Source organism: Cololabis saira, chromosome 15 (genome assembly GCF_033807715.1).
Source record: "Cololabis saira isolate AMF1-May2022 chromosome 15, fColSai1.1, whole genome shotgun sequence".
Taxonomy (NCBI): Eukaryota; Metazoa; Chordata; class Actinopteri; order Beloniformes; family Belonidae; genus Cololabis; species Cololabis saira.
The window spans coordinates 25,773,893-25,791,422 of record NC_084601.1 but is presented as its reverse complement, the minus strand read 5'-3'; the positions used below and the strand labels follow the sequence as shown (position 1 = coordinate 25,791,422).

General features: G+C 38.1%; 1 protein-coding gene across 1 annotated transcript in view; it reads right to left on the bottom strand.

The window, feature by feature from the left end:
- The window catches only part of top2b (DNA topoisomerase II beta), a 43,124-nt gene extending 26,417 nt beyond the window's left edge, over positions 1 to 16,707 (bottom strand). Inside the window, exons 1-7 of the mRNA XM_061741175.1 lie at positions 16,191 to 16,707; positions 9,592 to 9,756; positions 8,549 to 8,639; positions 5,401 to 5,464; positions 3,987 to 4,132; positions 3,447 to 3,544; positions 292 to 504 (exon numbers count right to left, since the gene is read on the bottom strand). Of these exons, the coding sequence (XP_061597159.1) occupies positions 292 to 504; positions 3,447 to 3,544; positions 3,987 to 4,132; positions 5,401 to 5,464; positions 8,549 to 8,639; positions 9,592 to 9,756; positions 16,191 to 16,232 (819 nt within the window). The 5' untranslated portion in view covers positions 16,233 to 16,707. The remainder of the gene's footprint in view (positions 1 to 291; positions 505 to 3,446; positions 3,545 to 3,986; positions 4,133 to 5,400; positions 5,465 to 8,548; positions 8,640 to 9,591; positions 9,757 to 16,190) is intronic.
- Positions 16,708 to 17,530: the final 823 nt, after the last annotated feature.

Genomic DNA, 17,530 nt, shown 5'->3' with positions numbered 1-17,530 from the left:
ATAACGCAGAACAGAGCAAAACATTGTTTCCCCAGCAGCAAACAGTTTTGACCTTTAGGCAACTGGAATGTCCCCACGTGATTTTGAAGTGCTGCAACAGAATTTCTCTCTTTGTGAAACTAAATCACAGGAAAACCACAAATTCCACTAGATAAGTTTAAAAATTCATCAGGTTATTTGGACCAAAACTACACTAGAATCAAGCATAAAAGAATATACGCCTTAAACTCTAAAGCAGCATGGACAAAATAAAATAATAAATATGATGTGGAAGTAAAGAAAGGGACTCACAGGTAGTTTTTTGCCATTCAATGACACTTTGACCCCCCTGCAGGAGCCAGCTATATCATATGCTCTGCGGGTCAGGAGGGCAACGATGTCCTTGTCCAACTTCTCCATCTTGAACTTGGTTAGGTCTGGCTGGAACGTCACGCAGGTGAAGTCATCCCCATCAAAGAATTTGATCTTGGGGTCAGATGTCTTGCTCATGTTGTTCTGCCATGTCTGAAAATAGTAAAAACACAATTACATACAGGTTATGATTCTGAAGAGTCCTGAAGCCCATTACACACCAAAGAGGTGGCAGCGACAACTATTAGGAGAAAACTAATTGAAATACACCCTAAAAGGATGTTGTGAACCAGCTGTTTAGAGGCCTTTACAGAGTGATAAACCAGCCTACAGACAGAAATGTGTGAGTCTTAAACTCAGACCACCCTGGCCGCAACGAGTTCAAGTCTGTGTTGTCCGTGTCCCCACAAAATTTGGATACAGGGATTAAAGCAAAAAAAATATTTTTGACTGAACTTTTTTTTTTCACGCCAGTTCATATGCGGTCGCTTCCCAAAGGTTTCAAGTAAAAAAGTTAAATGCTGTATTAGCCCTTCTGTTTTCTAATACAGCATTTAAGGTGTAATAAGACTTTTAACCAACATTATTTAAATACTCGAGACCAATAGCATTTTATAGGAGGAAGGTGTTTTTGAGCAGTTTTTTTATTGTTAGTTTGCTTTTAATTTATGGTCCACATCAATTGGTCATTAAAGCCTTAGGCCTGTTCTCCTAGATCTGAGTCGACCTGGTAAACTGCACTTCTTCATCCAGTTGACCGGCTGCTCTGATGTCACTGCACTTGGCAAGGCTTTGGCCAAGGTGATGAAAGCATCCTGGACTGTTTCATGGACAATCAATGATGGTGTTAGTGCAGACAGAGATGATGTTATTGTTGAGAGGAAGGTTTTTCTAAATCACATGGCGTCAACACCCCCCGTTGGGCCTTCGTAATGCTTTGTTTTAATTAAACAGTGGGATTCCCCTGGTCCGCACCAGTTCTAAGTCAGCTGCTAGGCGCCAGCCGAGGTGACAAGGCTCGCCACCCGTCCCTTGATATGCGGAAATGTTACGTAATTGCGAATTAAAAGTTGCGTTCCCTATTGAAACAATACGGACATATACTCCTATTTATTGATGTCATAATCTACAGGTGAAGGTCGGAAAAGTTGAATATATCACAAAACTTCATTCGTAGTAAATTCAACTAAAGGTGAAACAAATATCTTATTTCCCACTACATTTAAAGTAAGATACTTCAAGCCTTTATTTGTTATAATTTTGGTGATTATGGCTCAGTTTATGAAAACCCCAAATAAAAAATCTCAAAAAATTGGAATATTTTATGAAATCAATAAAGAATTCAACCATCAAAATTATAACAAATAAAGGTTTAACATGTATTGAGACTATGTAATATATTAGTTTCACCTTTTAAATTTAAATAAATTTACACCATATTCTAATTTTCCAACCTTCACCTGTAGCTACATTCTACATCTGGGCTGATGTGGACTTACAGTAGCATAGGAGCAGAGGCTATGGTTGTCTGTCTGTACAGTGTGCAAGTTCAATGCTATTAAAGCACTTTAAACTTTAAATCAAAGCATTTAGTTTTTTCATATAAAATAAATACATTTCTATGCAGTTTAGAAGTTTTGGGGATGTCCCTTTTTTGGCGCCTGCGCTGCTGAAATCAGGCGTTCCTTATTTCTATTTCTGAAAGGTGGTAAACCTAGAGGCGACCTGCCGGGGGCCCGCGTTAACGGGTCCCCGACGGGCACCGCAGCTGGGGAGATCCGCGAGAAGGGCCCGGCGCGCGTCCAGAGTCGCCGCCGCCATCCGCCGTACCCGATCCCCCCCACCGGTCCGCCTTCCGCGCAGCGCCGGACACCGCCCCGCAGAAAGACCCCCGCCCGACGACGCGCGAACGCCGCCTGGACGAAGGCCCCGCGAGGCGGGCCGGGCTGCCGAGCCTCCGGCGGCGGGGAGAGGAGGGCGACGGGGCAACTGCTCCCCCAGCCGCGGCTCGAGCCCAGCCCCGCTTCGCACCCCAGCCCGACCGACCCAGCCCTTAGAGCCAATCCTTATCCCGAAGTTACCGCCTCCTCTGCTCTGATTGGCTAATCCAAGGCTCCGGCAGTTTTATTGGTTTACAACAGCGTCAGTTTAATGCCTAACATGATTTCATTGGATAGTCTAAAACTATACCACAACAAAACTCACATGCAAAATTTTTTTTTTTTTTTTTTTTCCCCTCATTTTCCAATTGACGGAAATCCGTCCAGAGACGGAGAACTTTAATCCCTGTGGATATGAAAACACCCAGTGGCTTAACAACCGTGCTTGACTGGTGATACCTTACCTGACGTATGACAGCATGTCACAGCCCTATGAAAACAACAATTACTTCATTCACAGGTCAAAGGGCACTGGTGATAAACTCAAGAAGGATATTCATTGAACAATCAAGACCAGGACCTGGAATTACTACGAATAAACTTAAATCTAAGTTGATCATAGGTTTAGCGGCTTTTAGGGGCCTGATATCACACTATTGGGTAGATTTGTTTATATTTATGTACAGAAATGGGCAGCTAATTATATGTGTATGTATACATGTGTGTATGTATATATATATATATATATATATATATATATATATATATATATATATATATATATATATATAAATATGTATATGGGCATGTGTGTACAAATATATAGAAATACTCAACTATGTGTAAGTGTGTGAGTACAATGTGTGAGTATAATTATAGTATAGTTAGTTATTATAAATACTTGTTAATATTTATTAGTGAATGGGGGTAGGATTAAATAAGTTTACACTTCTTCCTACTCCTTTTTGCACATGTAAATTAAGATATTAAGTGTTAAAGTATGACATTTTTTTTTTGTTTGTTTTGTTTTCTTATCATCTTCTCTTTAAATTGTTGTCTTTCACATGTACAAAATTAATCAATCAATCAAATCATCTTTTACATCCAGTACAGCACCATGTACTATAAGTATTTTAAAAACATGCAAAGTAATTTAATCAGTATCAAAATCACTGCACTTATGCCGTAGTCCAATAAAGAGGAGAGGCACCATACCTGTTTGAAACTGTGTCTATACTCTTTGCAGGCAGTTTCCACCGTGAACTTGGTACTGAATATGTTGCAAAGTTTAGCACCATACCCATTTCTCCCACCTGGACCAGAAGAAGAAAAAAGAAGGAGAAGATAAGCAGACAGCAACACCTACTTTCACATTTCTGCCACTAAATTGTAACGGTTTCATTTATCTGAAGAATTAATTAATGAGATCACAGTTCACATACAAAAAAACCAAATCTTCTGTTTTCTAGGATTGATTAGGATTAATATTCTTTTGTATCAATGGAATATACAGCTCAAATTTAAAGAGAAAAAAATTGTTAAAGCTGCAGCTCTTCTCTCTCAGAAGAACCCCATTTTTTCAAAGGCTTATTCAATAATTGATTGTTGAATAAGCAATAAGTGGGGGGGGGGGTAACTCACATTTTGTACAGGTGAAAATGGTAATCATCATCATCATAACGTAATAATAAGAAAAAATTAAATAATAACAAAATAATAATAGAATAATCTGCTTTATGAGAAAGTGTTTCTTACCCGTGACCTTCTTCTCGTCATCGTCGTAGTTGCTGGAGGTGAGCAGATGGCCGAAGATGAGAGCTGGAACGTACATCTTCTCATCCTTATGCTCAACCACAGGAATTCCTTTCCCATTGTTCCAGATTGAAATGGTATTAGATTCACTAGTGGAGGTAGAATAAAAAGGCAGATATGAGTTTCAAAGTTTATTTTAGACGGGACAATGAATATTAATGAACCCTACATTAAGCAGTAAATACACCGGATTTTAGCAGAAATGCTAGTTTCCACCCGCAGTCCCCACAGAAAACATAAAAACAATTCAGTCAAAAAATACAATCAAACAAGGGAATAAACATAAAACATAAAAAGTAGCAAGATAGATTTAGCAGCATTTAAAAGCAGTATAGATTGTATCTTAAAGTGACTTGAGCAAAAAATGCATATTACAATAATGAAATACCAGCGACGGCAATATAATGGCACTGAGAGTATCCAAGTTGTGTGACATACAAAGTGTGTGTTGCATTGCAGATTTCCCTAGTACGTACGAATTAAAACAGATAATTAACATTAAGACAAAATACACAAGTTTAATCCTGGTTGTGATAAAAGTGTTGTTCCTCCAATAGCCATGATTTAAAATGTTTGGTGAAAGAGGTCAGAGTGGGAAGTTCACGTATCGTGCTTGGCGTTGATTTCCAGGTGTGAGAGGCACGAACCGAAAAAGGGGCTCGACAAAACGCACTATTTCTAAAAGGAACTATACAGTCGCCTCTAACACCAGCTCTGGTTAATCTGTTTGAGTTTCTTTTCACAGATTCCTGTAGTGGGGGTGGTGCCTGGCCATGAAAGCTTTTATAGATCAAAATAGTGTCATTATATTTTACAATGTTGTCCCAGTTTAAGCGCTCATGCTTTTTTAATATCTGACAGTGATGGTATGTTTTGGGTTTTTTATCCAATACTTTCAGGTGATGCAGTAGGACATGTGTGGTATGATCATGGTATCAAAATATAATTCATAGTCCATAGTCTAACTCTACTTGCTGTTCATTGACTTCAGCTCAGCATTCAACACCATCATCTCAAAACTCAAAACAGCTTTTATCCTTTATCTTATCTTTTTTATCCTGTTTTTAATTTTAACTTTATTGATCTCAATGTTTTATCTTTGTGTCTGTGAAGCGTCTTTGAGATCTTTTAAAAGCGCTCTATAAATAAAATTGATTATTATTATTATTACTACATCGTATACCATCGTGAACTCCCTCCTCAAAAAAAACATATGCATTTTTGGTATTTTTACCCCTCATGGTACCTCTGACCTTAGTGGAAAAGCAGTGGCTGAAACAATCTTTGAGCTCTTTGAAAAAGAGCCCGGGACCTTCAGGTGCGCGTGCTTTTGGTGCGTAGAAATCACTGTACTCACGGGTCGATGGTGACCTTGATGGCACTCATGTTCTTGTCCCTTTGTTTGTTGTCAGCCGCATTGACTGTCAATGAAAACAACAAAATGGGTATCCATCACACACTTTCATAAAATACATGACAATGTTTGTGATCAATCACTAATCATTTTTTTATTCAATCTTCTCCAATGCTGTGGTATTTCTTATAGGGTTTGGTGATTTAACTTGATTTTATCAATGTGAATTAAGACTTTATGGCAATGTACACACACACACACACAGTCCTTTCATGACTCAGTAAATGTTTACAGTCAGCAGATTCAATTCATAGAACTGTACAAAACATTATAATGGATGCTAGGGCCGAATTATCAATTGCATATGCAATAATATCACGACATAAAACAGGATTTTGTAAACTGTAACATGAGCAAATAAAAGGTTGTCGCGTGACACAAGCATGAGCAGAGCCCTTTAGAGAATCAGCTTTTTATGCTGCTACACAACGACCTCTGAGAACGGCTAGAAGCTGGATCCCCAAATAGTCTTAGAAAAGTAACACCTCATCCCCACAGTGGGATTATTTGTTGTTTTTTTAAAGATGCTGCGAAACATCAGTTGTGCAGCGCATGCCGTGCCAACATTGCTTCTTTAAAGTTTAAAAACCACAAACTTCCAGTTTGTAGCACAATTCTTAAATAAATAAAATACCAGAGTCATGAATGACAGGAGTATGGCTAAAATGTCGAGCACCGAACTAGCCAAAGACAGGGACCATTGCTCGAAATGTTTGAATGTGTCACGCCATACAAAAGGAATTTGAAGTGGCACAGTAAAAGAAGAAAAAAATTACTGGGTTACTTAGGCACAAGCGAGTTCTTAGCTAAAGATCCGGCGCAGGGACCAGGCCCGGGTTCATTACATTATTACATGGTACAGGAGTTAAATTTGTCAACAAGTAATGGCGCTTTTCCACTAGTACCTACTCAGCCTGACTCGACTCGCCTCAGTTTGGTTCTTTCCCACTAGGGGTCTAATGTGCCGAGTAGATACTTTTCTGTAACCACTCTGCAGAGGTTCTAAGCGGCTGAGTCGGCTGCATCTGACATCATCACACTACAGGCCACCGATTGGTCGGGGGGTTGGAGTCAGACGTCTGAGTCAGGAGGTGGAAATCAGAGAAAGAGACTCTGACAGCGGCTTCGACATTTTATTCCACCAGCAATGGCAGCAAAAGTCTGTTTGGTGATCCAACTCTGAGGTGCAGATGTTCATAAACCTGGTGGCTGAGGAGAGAATTAAAAAAGGGATCTAGACGGGCGATAAGGAACGACCAGATCTACCAGGAGCTCTGTCACTTCATAGCTGCTCGCGGCTCCCAGCTGACTTTTCAGCAGCGCCGAGACAAACTAAAATAAATTAAAAAGTGTCGCCGCTTGAAGCTTCTCTCACTCTCATTTTTTAACTTGATACCGAACACAAGCCACAGACCCAGCAGCACATCTATCATCTCCTCCGGGTTCTACATCTTTAGTGTTGTTGTCTTCTTCGTTTAGATCACACAATCAAATACATCACAGCAGCTTCGCTCCAATCCTCCTACTTCTGATCTGGGTATTGAAAAGAAACGAGGGCGAGTCGAGTCGGGCTGAGTAGGTACTAGTGGAAAAGCGCCATAAGCCGACGAAACTCCTTCATGGTTCGTTTCCTGCAGTGGGATATTGGATACCAAGAACTCTGTTTTAATCAGAGCACTGATGAGCAATCAATATCCCAGAGCACGATGCTGATCAGCAGTCAGTGGAGGTGTAACGCAGAGAAGAGCCTGCCAGGAAACGCATCCCCATTTGTAGGCTCACATAGCTTGATCTATCGGACAGTTCTCCCTCTCGTGTTAAAGTCATTACACATTTTTTTTTAAAAAGCCAAATCTACACCGGGGCGCCAGATGGGGTGGGGAGGATCCGGCAGGAATAACGTGATCCTTCCACGCGCTACGTCTGGCCGGAGAAGCCCCACCCTGTCTGGTGAAAAGAAGCTGCTCACTCCTCAAGTTAAGGAGGAGACCTGAGCTCAGTGCAGGGCCCTCCCGGGGTTGGTAGAGGATGGCAATGCCCAGGACTGACTTAGGTCGGAGCACTGGGTGATAAAATGGGGGAAAAAACTGGGATAAAAATATTTATAAAAAAAAAAAAAGCCAAATCTTTCAGCCCTAATGGACATTCTTTGATTAAAAAAAAAAAAAAAGATTTTAAGAAAGTCCCTTGACAACATCACCCCTATTAAAATGTCATGAAATATAGTCAGATCTATGAGTTTTATGAGAACATGAAGATAGAGGCAGAAGATGTCGTACATAGGCAGGTACAGCCAACCCTCGGTGGCATCACAAGTGTCACATGGGCCACTACAAAGCAGTACCCGGTATTTGTTTTATAATCTTGCAGTGTATAGCTATAATCAAATTGAATCTTTATTTACCAGTAGCCAAATGAAAAGTATTCAACTTGATTTCAGCTCAATGCCCATAAAAGACTTATATTTAAAGAGGGTGATGAAACCCACAAGTTAATTAAAAATGTCTCCAGGTGGCTTTTGAATAATTATACAAGCATAGAAGTAATACTGCAATGAAGAAATTATGTCATTAGTGTTTAACAACTGTGTGTAACACTGTGTGTTACAGGCTAAAACGTGTGTGGAGAAGCAAATGACCACTGCCAGAAAAGTGTTGAGTAGGATAATGCATGAATTGATTACATTAATTAACTTGACCAAAAGTCATGCAGGCATCTTGGAGCACTGCATTACATGCAAGTGAGTCGTCAACATCAACATCCAACAGCTCAGAGTGATGTATTAACCTTTACTCATCCGGGAAAAACCTAGAGACATAAATAAAACTCCATGTCCCACTGTAATCTGTCAAATTAAAATAAGTCAGTCAATGTTTCATTTATCACGTCTACATTAAGGAACACAAAGATAAGCTTAGAGAAGGAAACAAACATTTACATCAGGCCCTAGATCATTGGTGTTAACACATTAACAGAGCTGACAACTAGCAGTAAACTTGCAGTTTTACAATTATGAGAGTAAAGTCTAAAATACCAAGTGGATTTTTCTACAAACTCTGCTGTATGAGAAGACAAGTTCAGATTCACTCACCCAGAATTTCATCAAAGATCTTATACAATCCGGGAACATAGGTAATTTCCCTCTGGTTCATTCCTATGTCTTCGTCAAAGACCCACATTGGCTGTAAAATGCAATGAAAACATCTTAAGTGAAACATTAAGCATGTCATTTTACCAGTGTCTCAGGGCTTAACTGAAAGGCAAGTTACATGTGGCCTTAGATCCAACAGCAGCAGTTTTTCCCTTATTTAAAAAGATGACTCCCAAAAAGACAAAAAATATAATCCTGGATAATATAGTTTTATTTCCAGATGGTTCAAAATATCTAAAGAATTATCAACACAATAGACCATTGTGTTTTATGAAGTGACTTAGGGCTGGGCGATATATCGAGATTTTAATATATATCGATATATTTTCAAACGCGATATGGTACAAGACAATATCGTTTATATCGATTTAAAAAAAATATATATATATATATTTTTTTTTTTAATGATTTTGATATAGCTTATTTTGTGACAAATTGACAAACTGTCAACCTCAGTGGTAAAGTCTGCCTGTTACTGTCTACATTGTATTAATTGCACAGTGTATTTTAATTTAATTGTTATGCAGGAAAGGGATATTTTTTTTATTTTATTCAAGAAGCATTTTTATTCTATATATGCAGGCAGTTTATTTTTATTTCATTTGTTTTATACATTTTGATATTGTGCAGACCTCTGTAAACAAAAGGTACCTGTGTGACATTTGGCACGAGGCTTTGTATTAAAACTGACAGTTTTTTTAAGGGTTTGCCTCAGAAAAAAATGAAGCTAACAGAGATGCTATGCTATAATGCTTTGGGGGAAACCCCAATTATGGCACAGAAAAAATATCGAGATATATATCGAGTATCGCCATTTAGCTAGAAAATATCGAGATATGACTTTTGGTCCATATCGCCCAGCCCTAAAGTGACTGTACCCATTCTAAGCTAATGCCAAAGAAAGTCTTCAAAACGTGACTTCTTCTGTACATCATGTTTTCAAATTTGATTCAAAAAAGGGAGCATGTTTATGAGCAACTCACCTGAGTGACGGGCTCCACTGAACCAATGTAGGTGTCTGGACGGAGAAGGATATGTTCAAGTGGGGTCTTCTTCTGGTACACCCGCTCCACGGACAACTTGGAGCCTGCTTTCTCTTTTTTGCCCCCTTCCATCTTTCCCACATCACTTCTGCCATTGGTAGCCTCCTATTTGGAAGGATAAACATTGCAGTTAGTGCATTAAATATTGTAGGGTTTTTCCAGCAGCTCTCTATCAGTGCTAGAGCCAGTTCCCAAAAGGTTCTACAAAGATCTGGCTTGCTCTTCCACTACCCTGAGAGCCCTGCATCATTTAGCACATCATGGAAGCAGGAAATCCGTAAATAGAGTGTGTGAAACCCCTCAGAATAAAAAGAAATGTTGCGTGTCCACTAACCCAAGATCTGCCCAAAACCTAAATATTGCACACAAAAAAAAAAGTTATTAAAATGCCTCGAATTTTGAAAAAAAACAAACGGTCAAATATTGCAAACCCCCCTTTCCCATGCTTTCACAGGGTTTTTCCAGAATTGTATACAATCTAGTTTAGTGCAAAAGTGTGATGGAAACACATTGTGCATTTAGACGTCTACCGCAGTTCTGGATGTCATCAAAAGTCATCAAAATCTAGTTTCCAGCCTCTTTAATACAATGTGGTTATACTATACCACTATTTCATCATAATACATTACACAAGGGCTTTGCCTCTGAATGATCATCCGTTGCCTTCATCTTTTGTTGAATATTTTCACAACAGCAGTAGTGGCAATCACAATAATACGTCAAAGACTAAAGATGTTTCCATCCATCATCTACAAAGTCTAGATCTTTTTTGTTGTCCTGAAGAAAAGTCTTGCAGGGCGAGATACATGGTCAAAGAAAACCACGAACAGAAACACAGGGGGATCTCCCCAACAATTTCGTTTGCAGTCATTCATATATTTGCTAGACTGTTGTGCAAATTAAAGAAAAGCAATTCAATATATTGCAGGATTAATTGGTAAAAAAACAACAAAAAAAACAAACACGGGTGCTGTGTTTTGGTCCTTGCACAGGTCGACTAAATAACATTTCAGCAGTCCACTAACAACAGGTGTAATTTAACAAGTGCAAGTCAGCTGAAACTTCTGGATTAAAAATGACAGTAGATTTGTTTGGATGGAAATGTCTGATATGATTCTTTATCACACCAAAACAAAAAGCATATATGGATGAGAGTAATACTAGATGTTGGAGACAGTGCGGGCTTCAGGGAGCTAACCACTGGCATGTTTTCTGGGAGCCCAGTGGTACAACCCTTTTGGAAAGAGCTTCACGGGACACTGAAACGTATATTTTATGCTGATCTGACTTACAAGTTCATTATACTTTATTTGGGAAGGACTGATTTCCTGATAGGACGGTCAGATGAATATCTATTTGGGACTTTGATAACTGCCGGTAAAAAAGCGCTCACAAGACATCGGTTGCTCCCTGAGGCCCCCACAATACAGGAGTGGATAAACTTAAGTTAATGATATATATATATATATATATATATATATATATATATATATATATATATATATATATATATATATATATATATATGATGGAAAAAATTACATTTTGCATCCGTCTCCAGAAAGATTTGTTTGTAAAATTGTGGACGAAATGGGTTGTATATGAGAAGGATTTGCACCCAGAATTTTTGGAGGTATTGAATAGATAAAACTTGTTTTGTTTTTCTCCTCCTTCCCCCTCACATTCTTGAATGATCTGAAGCCAGACACCAATACTATCATATAGGGCTGGGCGATATGGACCAAAAGTCATATCTCGATATTTTCTAGCTAAATGACGATACTCGATATATATCGATATTTTTTCTGTGCCATAATTGGGGTTTCCCCCAAAGCATTATAGCATAGCTTCTCTGTTAGCTTCATTTTTTCTGAGGCAAACCCTTAAAAAAACAGTCAGTTTTAATACAATCCCTCGTGCCAAATGTCCCACAGGTTCCTTTATTAACAGAGGTCTGCACAATATCAAAATGCATAAAACAAATGAAATAAAAATAAACTGCCTGCATATATAGAATAAAAATGCTTCTTGAATAAAATAAAACAAATATCCCTTTCCTGCATAACAATTAAATTAAAATACACTGTGCAATTAATACAATGTAGACAGTAAGGCAGACTTTTCCACTGAGGTTGACAGTTGTGCAAATAACAAAACATTTGTGCAAATCTCAAATAAAACATTCAAGTCAATTTGTCACAAAATAAGCTATATCAAAATCATATTTTTTTTTTTAATAATCAATATAAACGATATTGTCTTGTACCATATCGCGTTTGAAAATATATCGATATATATTAAAATCTCGATATATTGCCCAGCCCTACTATCATATCATTATCCTTATTTTTATCTCATTCTCCACCCAACTGAGAATCATGTTATTTTTCTTCTGTATGGAGGTTTTATGTGTATAGTCTGTCTCGCCCAGATTGTATAGAGTTCTTTGTAGTTTTTTTTCTTTCTTTTTTTTGCCTTTTCTTATTTCTTAATATGTTTAGTTAAAATTAAAAAAACTGGATGGCGGATAAGAATATTACTGCTTTTACTTTATATGTACTGCCATACCCAAATAAAGAATTTAAAAAAAAATAACAGTAGATTGACAGTTAAAATAAAAGGAAGGTATTCATGAAGCAAACATGTTAGACATGGTTGCCTCCAAAGAATTACATGCACCCAATCCTTCCTGGATTCACCCATCCATCCATTTTCTACACCCACTTTATCCTTTTCAGGGTCACGGGGGTCTGCAGCCTATCCCAGCTAATTTCAGGTGATAGGCAGGGGTTACACCCTGGACAGGTCACCGGTCCATTCGCAGGGACACATATAGAGACTGACTCACACCTACGGGCAATTTAGAATAATCAATTAACCTAGTATGCATGTTTTTGGACTGTGGGAGTAACCGGAGTACCCGGAGGGAACCCACGCAAGCACAGGGAGAACATGCAAAGTTTGCAAACTCCACACAGAAAGACCAGGGAGTCGAACCGGGAACCTTCTCGCTGTTACCCCTTTTACACCAAGCTGGTTCCAGGGCTGGTGCTAGTGCTGGTGCTAGAGCCGGTTCGCGGTTGGTTCTAAGTAAGAACCGGTTGAGAACCGTTTGCTTTTACACAAGCTGGTGCTGGTCAGCAGCTGGCCAGAGAGCCACGTCATCACGTTACTGTATACGTCTGTGTACGTCACCATTTCCAGTATTACCACTTGTACTTCAATGCATTCCACTATTTATAAAAATCCAGATCTGAATATTAAGCATATCAACATAGTCGAATGGGCAAACTCTGGTTTAAAACAGTTCAAGGATTTATTTAATTCAAACATGCAATTAAAATCCTTCATTGACTTAAAATCATAATACAACATCCCTGACAAACACTTTTTTAAATATTTACAAATATGGAGCATTGTTCAATCACCTATCAAAACAAATAAAATCCGACTTGGATTACCGGTATCTGAAATAGAGGACATATTTATAACCTCATACACAATTAAAGGAAAAATCAGTGAGTTTTATGTTTTATTTATAAGATATGTCTTCAAAATGTCCAAGATGTAAAAGAATCGATGGAACATTTGTACATATGTTTTGGGAATGTGATCTTTTAATACGTTTCTGGAAATCAATTAATTCCTTCACACAATCAGTATTAGAAATTAAATTTGAGTTAAGCTACAATTTGTATTAATTAAATGACACACTGGATCTTCAGTTAGACCGGAAAAAAAGCCATAAAAAGATATATATATAAAAAAAGAAAGAAATCACCTAATATTGTTATTTACATGTGCTTTTCTTTTCTGGTCTGAATGAAATATGCAAAAGTAAGCACGTAGCCCCCGACGTAACGTGGTTCTTTCCTCTAGACCAGCAAAGAGTTGGTTCTTGTCTAGCACACAACACTTGTGCAAAAGATGATGCTGCCTTTCATTTATTTTGGAAATCTTGAAAAATGTTTTACAACTTTTGCCATCTTTACTGTTTTTTTTCCTAGTAACTGTAAACTTGTAATTTTACGTTTTCATACACACAGAAAGTTTAAGATTTGTGTACAGACAGTACAGAGTTTCTTTTTTGTTTATAAATTACTTTTTATATATTTCAAAACCCTTGACTACTCAATGTTTTTGTCTGCCCTTCCCTTCAGCCGGTACATAAATGCCCCTGTTATTGATGGATAAAGTCTCACCCGAAGACGTTGAACACAACCATGAGTTCTGCATCATGAGAATAATTCAACATCCTGGAACCACTTATTCCTAAATTAAATAATTACCTGCTGTACTCTACTGCCCTTATTTTTAACAACTTGTGCTTTTTATTATTTTACCTCTTCTCTTATCATTTTATTTCATTCATTTGGTATTTAAGCGTACTCTTAAATTAAATACTTTCTGAAAACCACGAATGAGATGTGTACCTGCGGTACTCTACTGCCCTTAGTTTTCAGCAACTTGTACTTTTTATTATTTTAGCTCCTTTTCTCATAATTTTATTAATTTTATGTGTTAATCACTGTTTGTAATTAGGCAGCACGGTGGCTTAGTGGTTAGCGCTGTTGCTTCACAGCAAGAAGGTTCCCGGTTCGACTCCCAGGCCCAGCAGGCTCTTTCTGTGTGGAGTTTGCATGTTCTCCCCGTGCTTGCGTGGATTTCCTCCGGGTACTCCGGTTTGCTCCCACAGTCCAAAAACATGCATGCTAGGTTAATTGGTGGTTAATTGGTGTAACCCCTGCCTCTCGCCTGAAAATAGCTGGGATAGGCTCCAGCAGACCCCTGTGACCCTGCAAAGGATAAAGCGGGTATAGATGATGGATGGATGGATTACTGTTTGTGTCTCGCCCGCTTTTAATGTTGAGTGTTGATGTAAAGCACTTTGAATTACCTTGTGTTGAATGGTGCTATATAAATAAACTTGTCTTGCCTTGTAATAACTAAACTATACAATCTGATCCCAATTTTGTGAAAGACAGTTATAATTTCAAGCACTTTCAAACACTTAAAACTCAAATTCAAGCACTTTCAAGGATTTCAAGCACCCGTAGGAACCCTGAATGATGTACATGAATGATGTACATTGTATCATGCTGTAAACATCTAGTTGTTTCATCTTACTGATTTTATTTCTCCTTGTAATAACTAAAATATACAGTCTGATCTCAATTTTGTGAAAGACAGTTATCATTTCAAGCACTTCAAGGATTTAAAAACTAAAATTCAAGCACTTTTCAGGCCTTGAAAACCCAATATTCAAGCACTTTCCAGGATCTCCAGCCCCCGTAGGAACACAGTAAGAGGGTGTCTGGCTCCAGGCAGGACATGCCAGCATCACAACACCTTTTAAAACCCAAGTGAGTTGTTTCCTAACGCCACTCACCATCCAGCCCACTGTGTTATTTACTGTTTGTGTCTCGCCGCTTTTAATGTTGATGTAAAGCACTTTGAATTACCTTGTGTTGAATTGTGCTATATAAATAAACTTGCCTTGCCTTGCCTTGTAATAACTAAACTATATAATCTGATCCCAATTTTGTGAAAGACAGTTATAATTTCAAGCACTTTCAAGCACTTAAAACTAAAATTCAAGCACTTTCAAGGATTTCAAGCACCCGTAGGAACCCTGAATGATGTACATTGTATCATGCTGTAAACATCTAGTTATGTTTCATCTTACTGATTTTAATTCTCCTTGTAATAACTAAACTGTACAGTCTGATCCCAATTTTGTGAAAGACAGTTATTATTTCAAGCACTTTCAAGCACTTAAAACTAAAATTCAAGCACTTTTCAGGCCTTGGAAACGCAACATTGAAATTCAAGCACTTTCAAGGATTTCAAGCACCCTTAGGAACCCTGAATTATGTACATTGTATCATTCATATTATATACACACACACACACACACACACACACACACAAATACATTTGCTCTTGTATTGCACCAGTCACCACAACACATTCCTTGTGTGTTTAACAAAATTGGCAATAAACCTTTTTCTGATTTCTCTAAACATCTAGTTGTTTCATCTGACTGATTTTATTTCTCCTTGTAATAACTAAACTATACAGTCTGATCCCAATTTTGTGAAAGACAGTTATAATTTCAAGCACTTTAAAGATCTTCAAGCACCCGTAAGAACCCTGAATTATGTACATTGTATCATCTCATATATATATATATATATATATATATATATATATATATATATATATACACACACACACATATATATATATATACATACATACATACACACACACATATAAATAAATAATACATATATATTTGCTCTTGTATTTTATTGCACCAGTCACCACAACAAATTCCTTGTGTGTTTAACAAACTTGGCACTTTAAAACTTAAAATCCAAGCACTTTCCAGGCCTTGAAAACCCAACATTCAAGCACTCTCCAGGATTCCCAGCCCCCGTAGGAACACAGTAAGAGGGTGTCTGGCTCCAGGCAGGACATGCCAGCATCACAACACCTTTTAAAACCCAAGTGAGTTGTTTACTAAAGCCACTCACCATCCAGCCCACTGCTCCGCTCCCCGCAGCTCCGTTGGACATCTTCCTTTGTGGTCCTTAATGTGTTTATGATGCAGCTCGCAAATCCCGTATGAGTTTTAGTGAAATTAAAAGTCCATCCACATCACAAATGACCCACTAGCGGAACAGAACTGAAAACGGTTTATCTCCCATACTCGTTTCTTTCGTTGGCTCCTAAAATGCCTCCTTGGAATGAGTTAAAAGGGGAGATAAGAGCGGAGTGTTGCAGCTATTGTTCAGATCTAGCAGCGGCAGCTGAGGCCTCAACTTCCAACAAAGATGCTAACCGGGCTGCCGGCCGAGAAAATAAATACTGTACAAAACTAACGCATTGAATCGCTTTATAGTTTTGTGTGAGGACGATACATAATAAAACATCAGTTTTTAGTGGCCACGCTTTGGATATTAGTTACTTAAATGTTTTTTTTCATTTGGAAATCAAGAGGAATATGTGCTAACCGCAGCGCTCCATGTCCGGCTCCGCCATCTGCAAGATAGACGGCGAATCGTCTCGTAGAGGAAGCGACCAATCAGAGAGCTGCCGTGGATGAAGCGACCAATCAGAGAGCCGCTTTTCAAAAGCGTTTCAGCCAATAGGAGTAATCGACTTTTCATGAGGGATGATCGTTTCTTCAACGCAAGATGGAGGCAAAAATCCTGTCAAGCTTTTTTTAAATACACTCAACACTTCTGGGACTTCCGAACCAGCTGTAGTTCAAGCTCTATAAAATTATGGAAGAGTATTAGGGCCAGACAGGAGAAAAATTTAAATAATATTGGAGAGGAGGAAGCTTTTTTTTTTATTATGCACTTCGAGAAAAATGTCGAATTGTCGAGAAAAAAGTTGAAATGTTGGGAAGAGTCAAAATTTCGTGAATAAAGTTGAAATTTTGAGAAAAAAGGCGACATTTCGACTTTTTTCTCGAAACTGCATTTCAACATTAATCTCGACATTTCGACTTTTTTCTCGACATTTCGGCTTTTTTCTCGAAATTGTATTTCAACATTATTCTCGACATTTCGACTTTTTTCTCGAAACTGTATTTCAACATTAATCTCGACATTTCGACTTTTTTCTCGACATTTGACTTTTTTCTCGAAACTGTATTTCAACATTAATCTGGACATTTCGACTTTTTTTCTCGAAACTGTATTTCAACATTAATCTCGACATTTCGACTTTTTTCTCGACATTTGACTTTTTTCTCGAAACTGTATTTTAATATTAATCTGGACATTTCGACTTTTTTCTCGACATTTGGCTTTTTTCTCGAAACTGTATTTCAACATTAATCAGGACATTTCGACTTTTTTCTGGA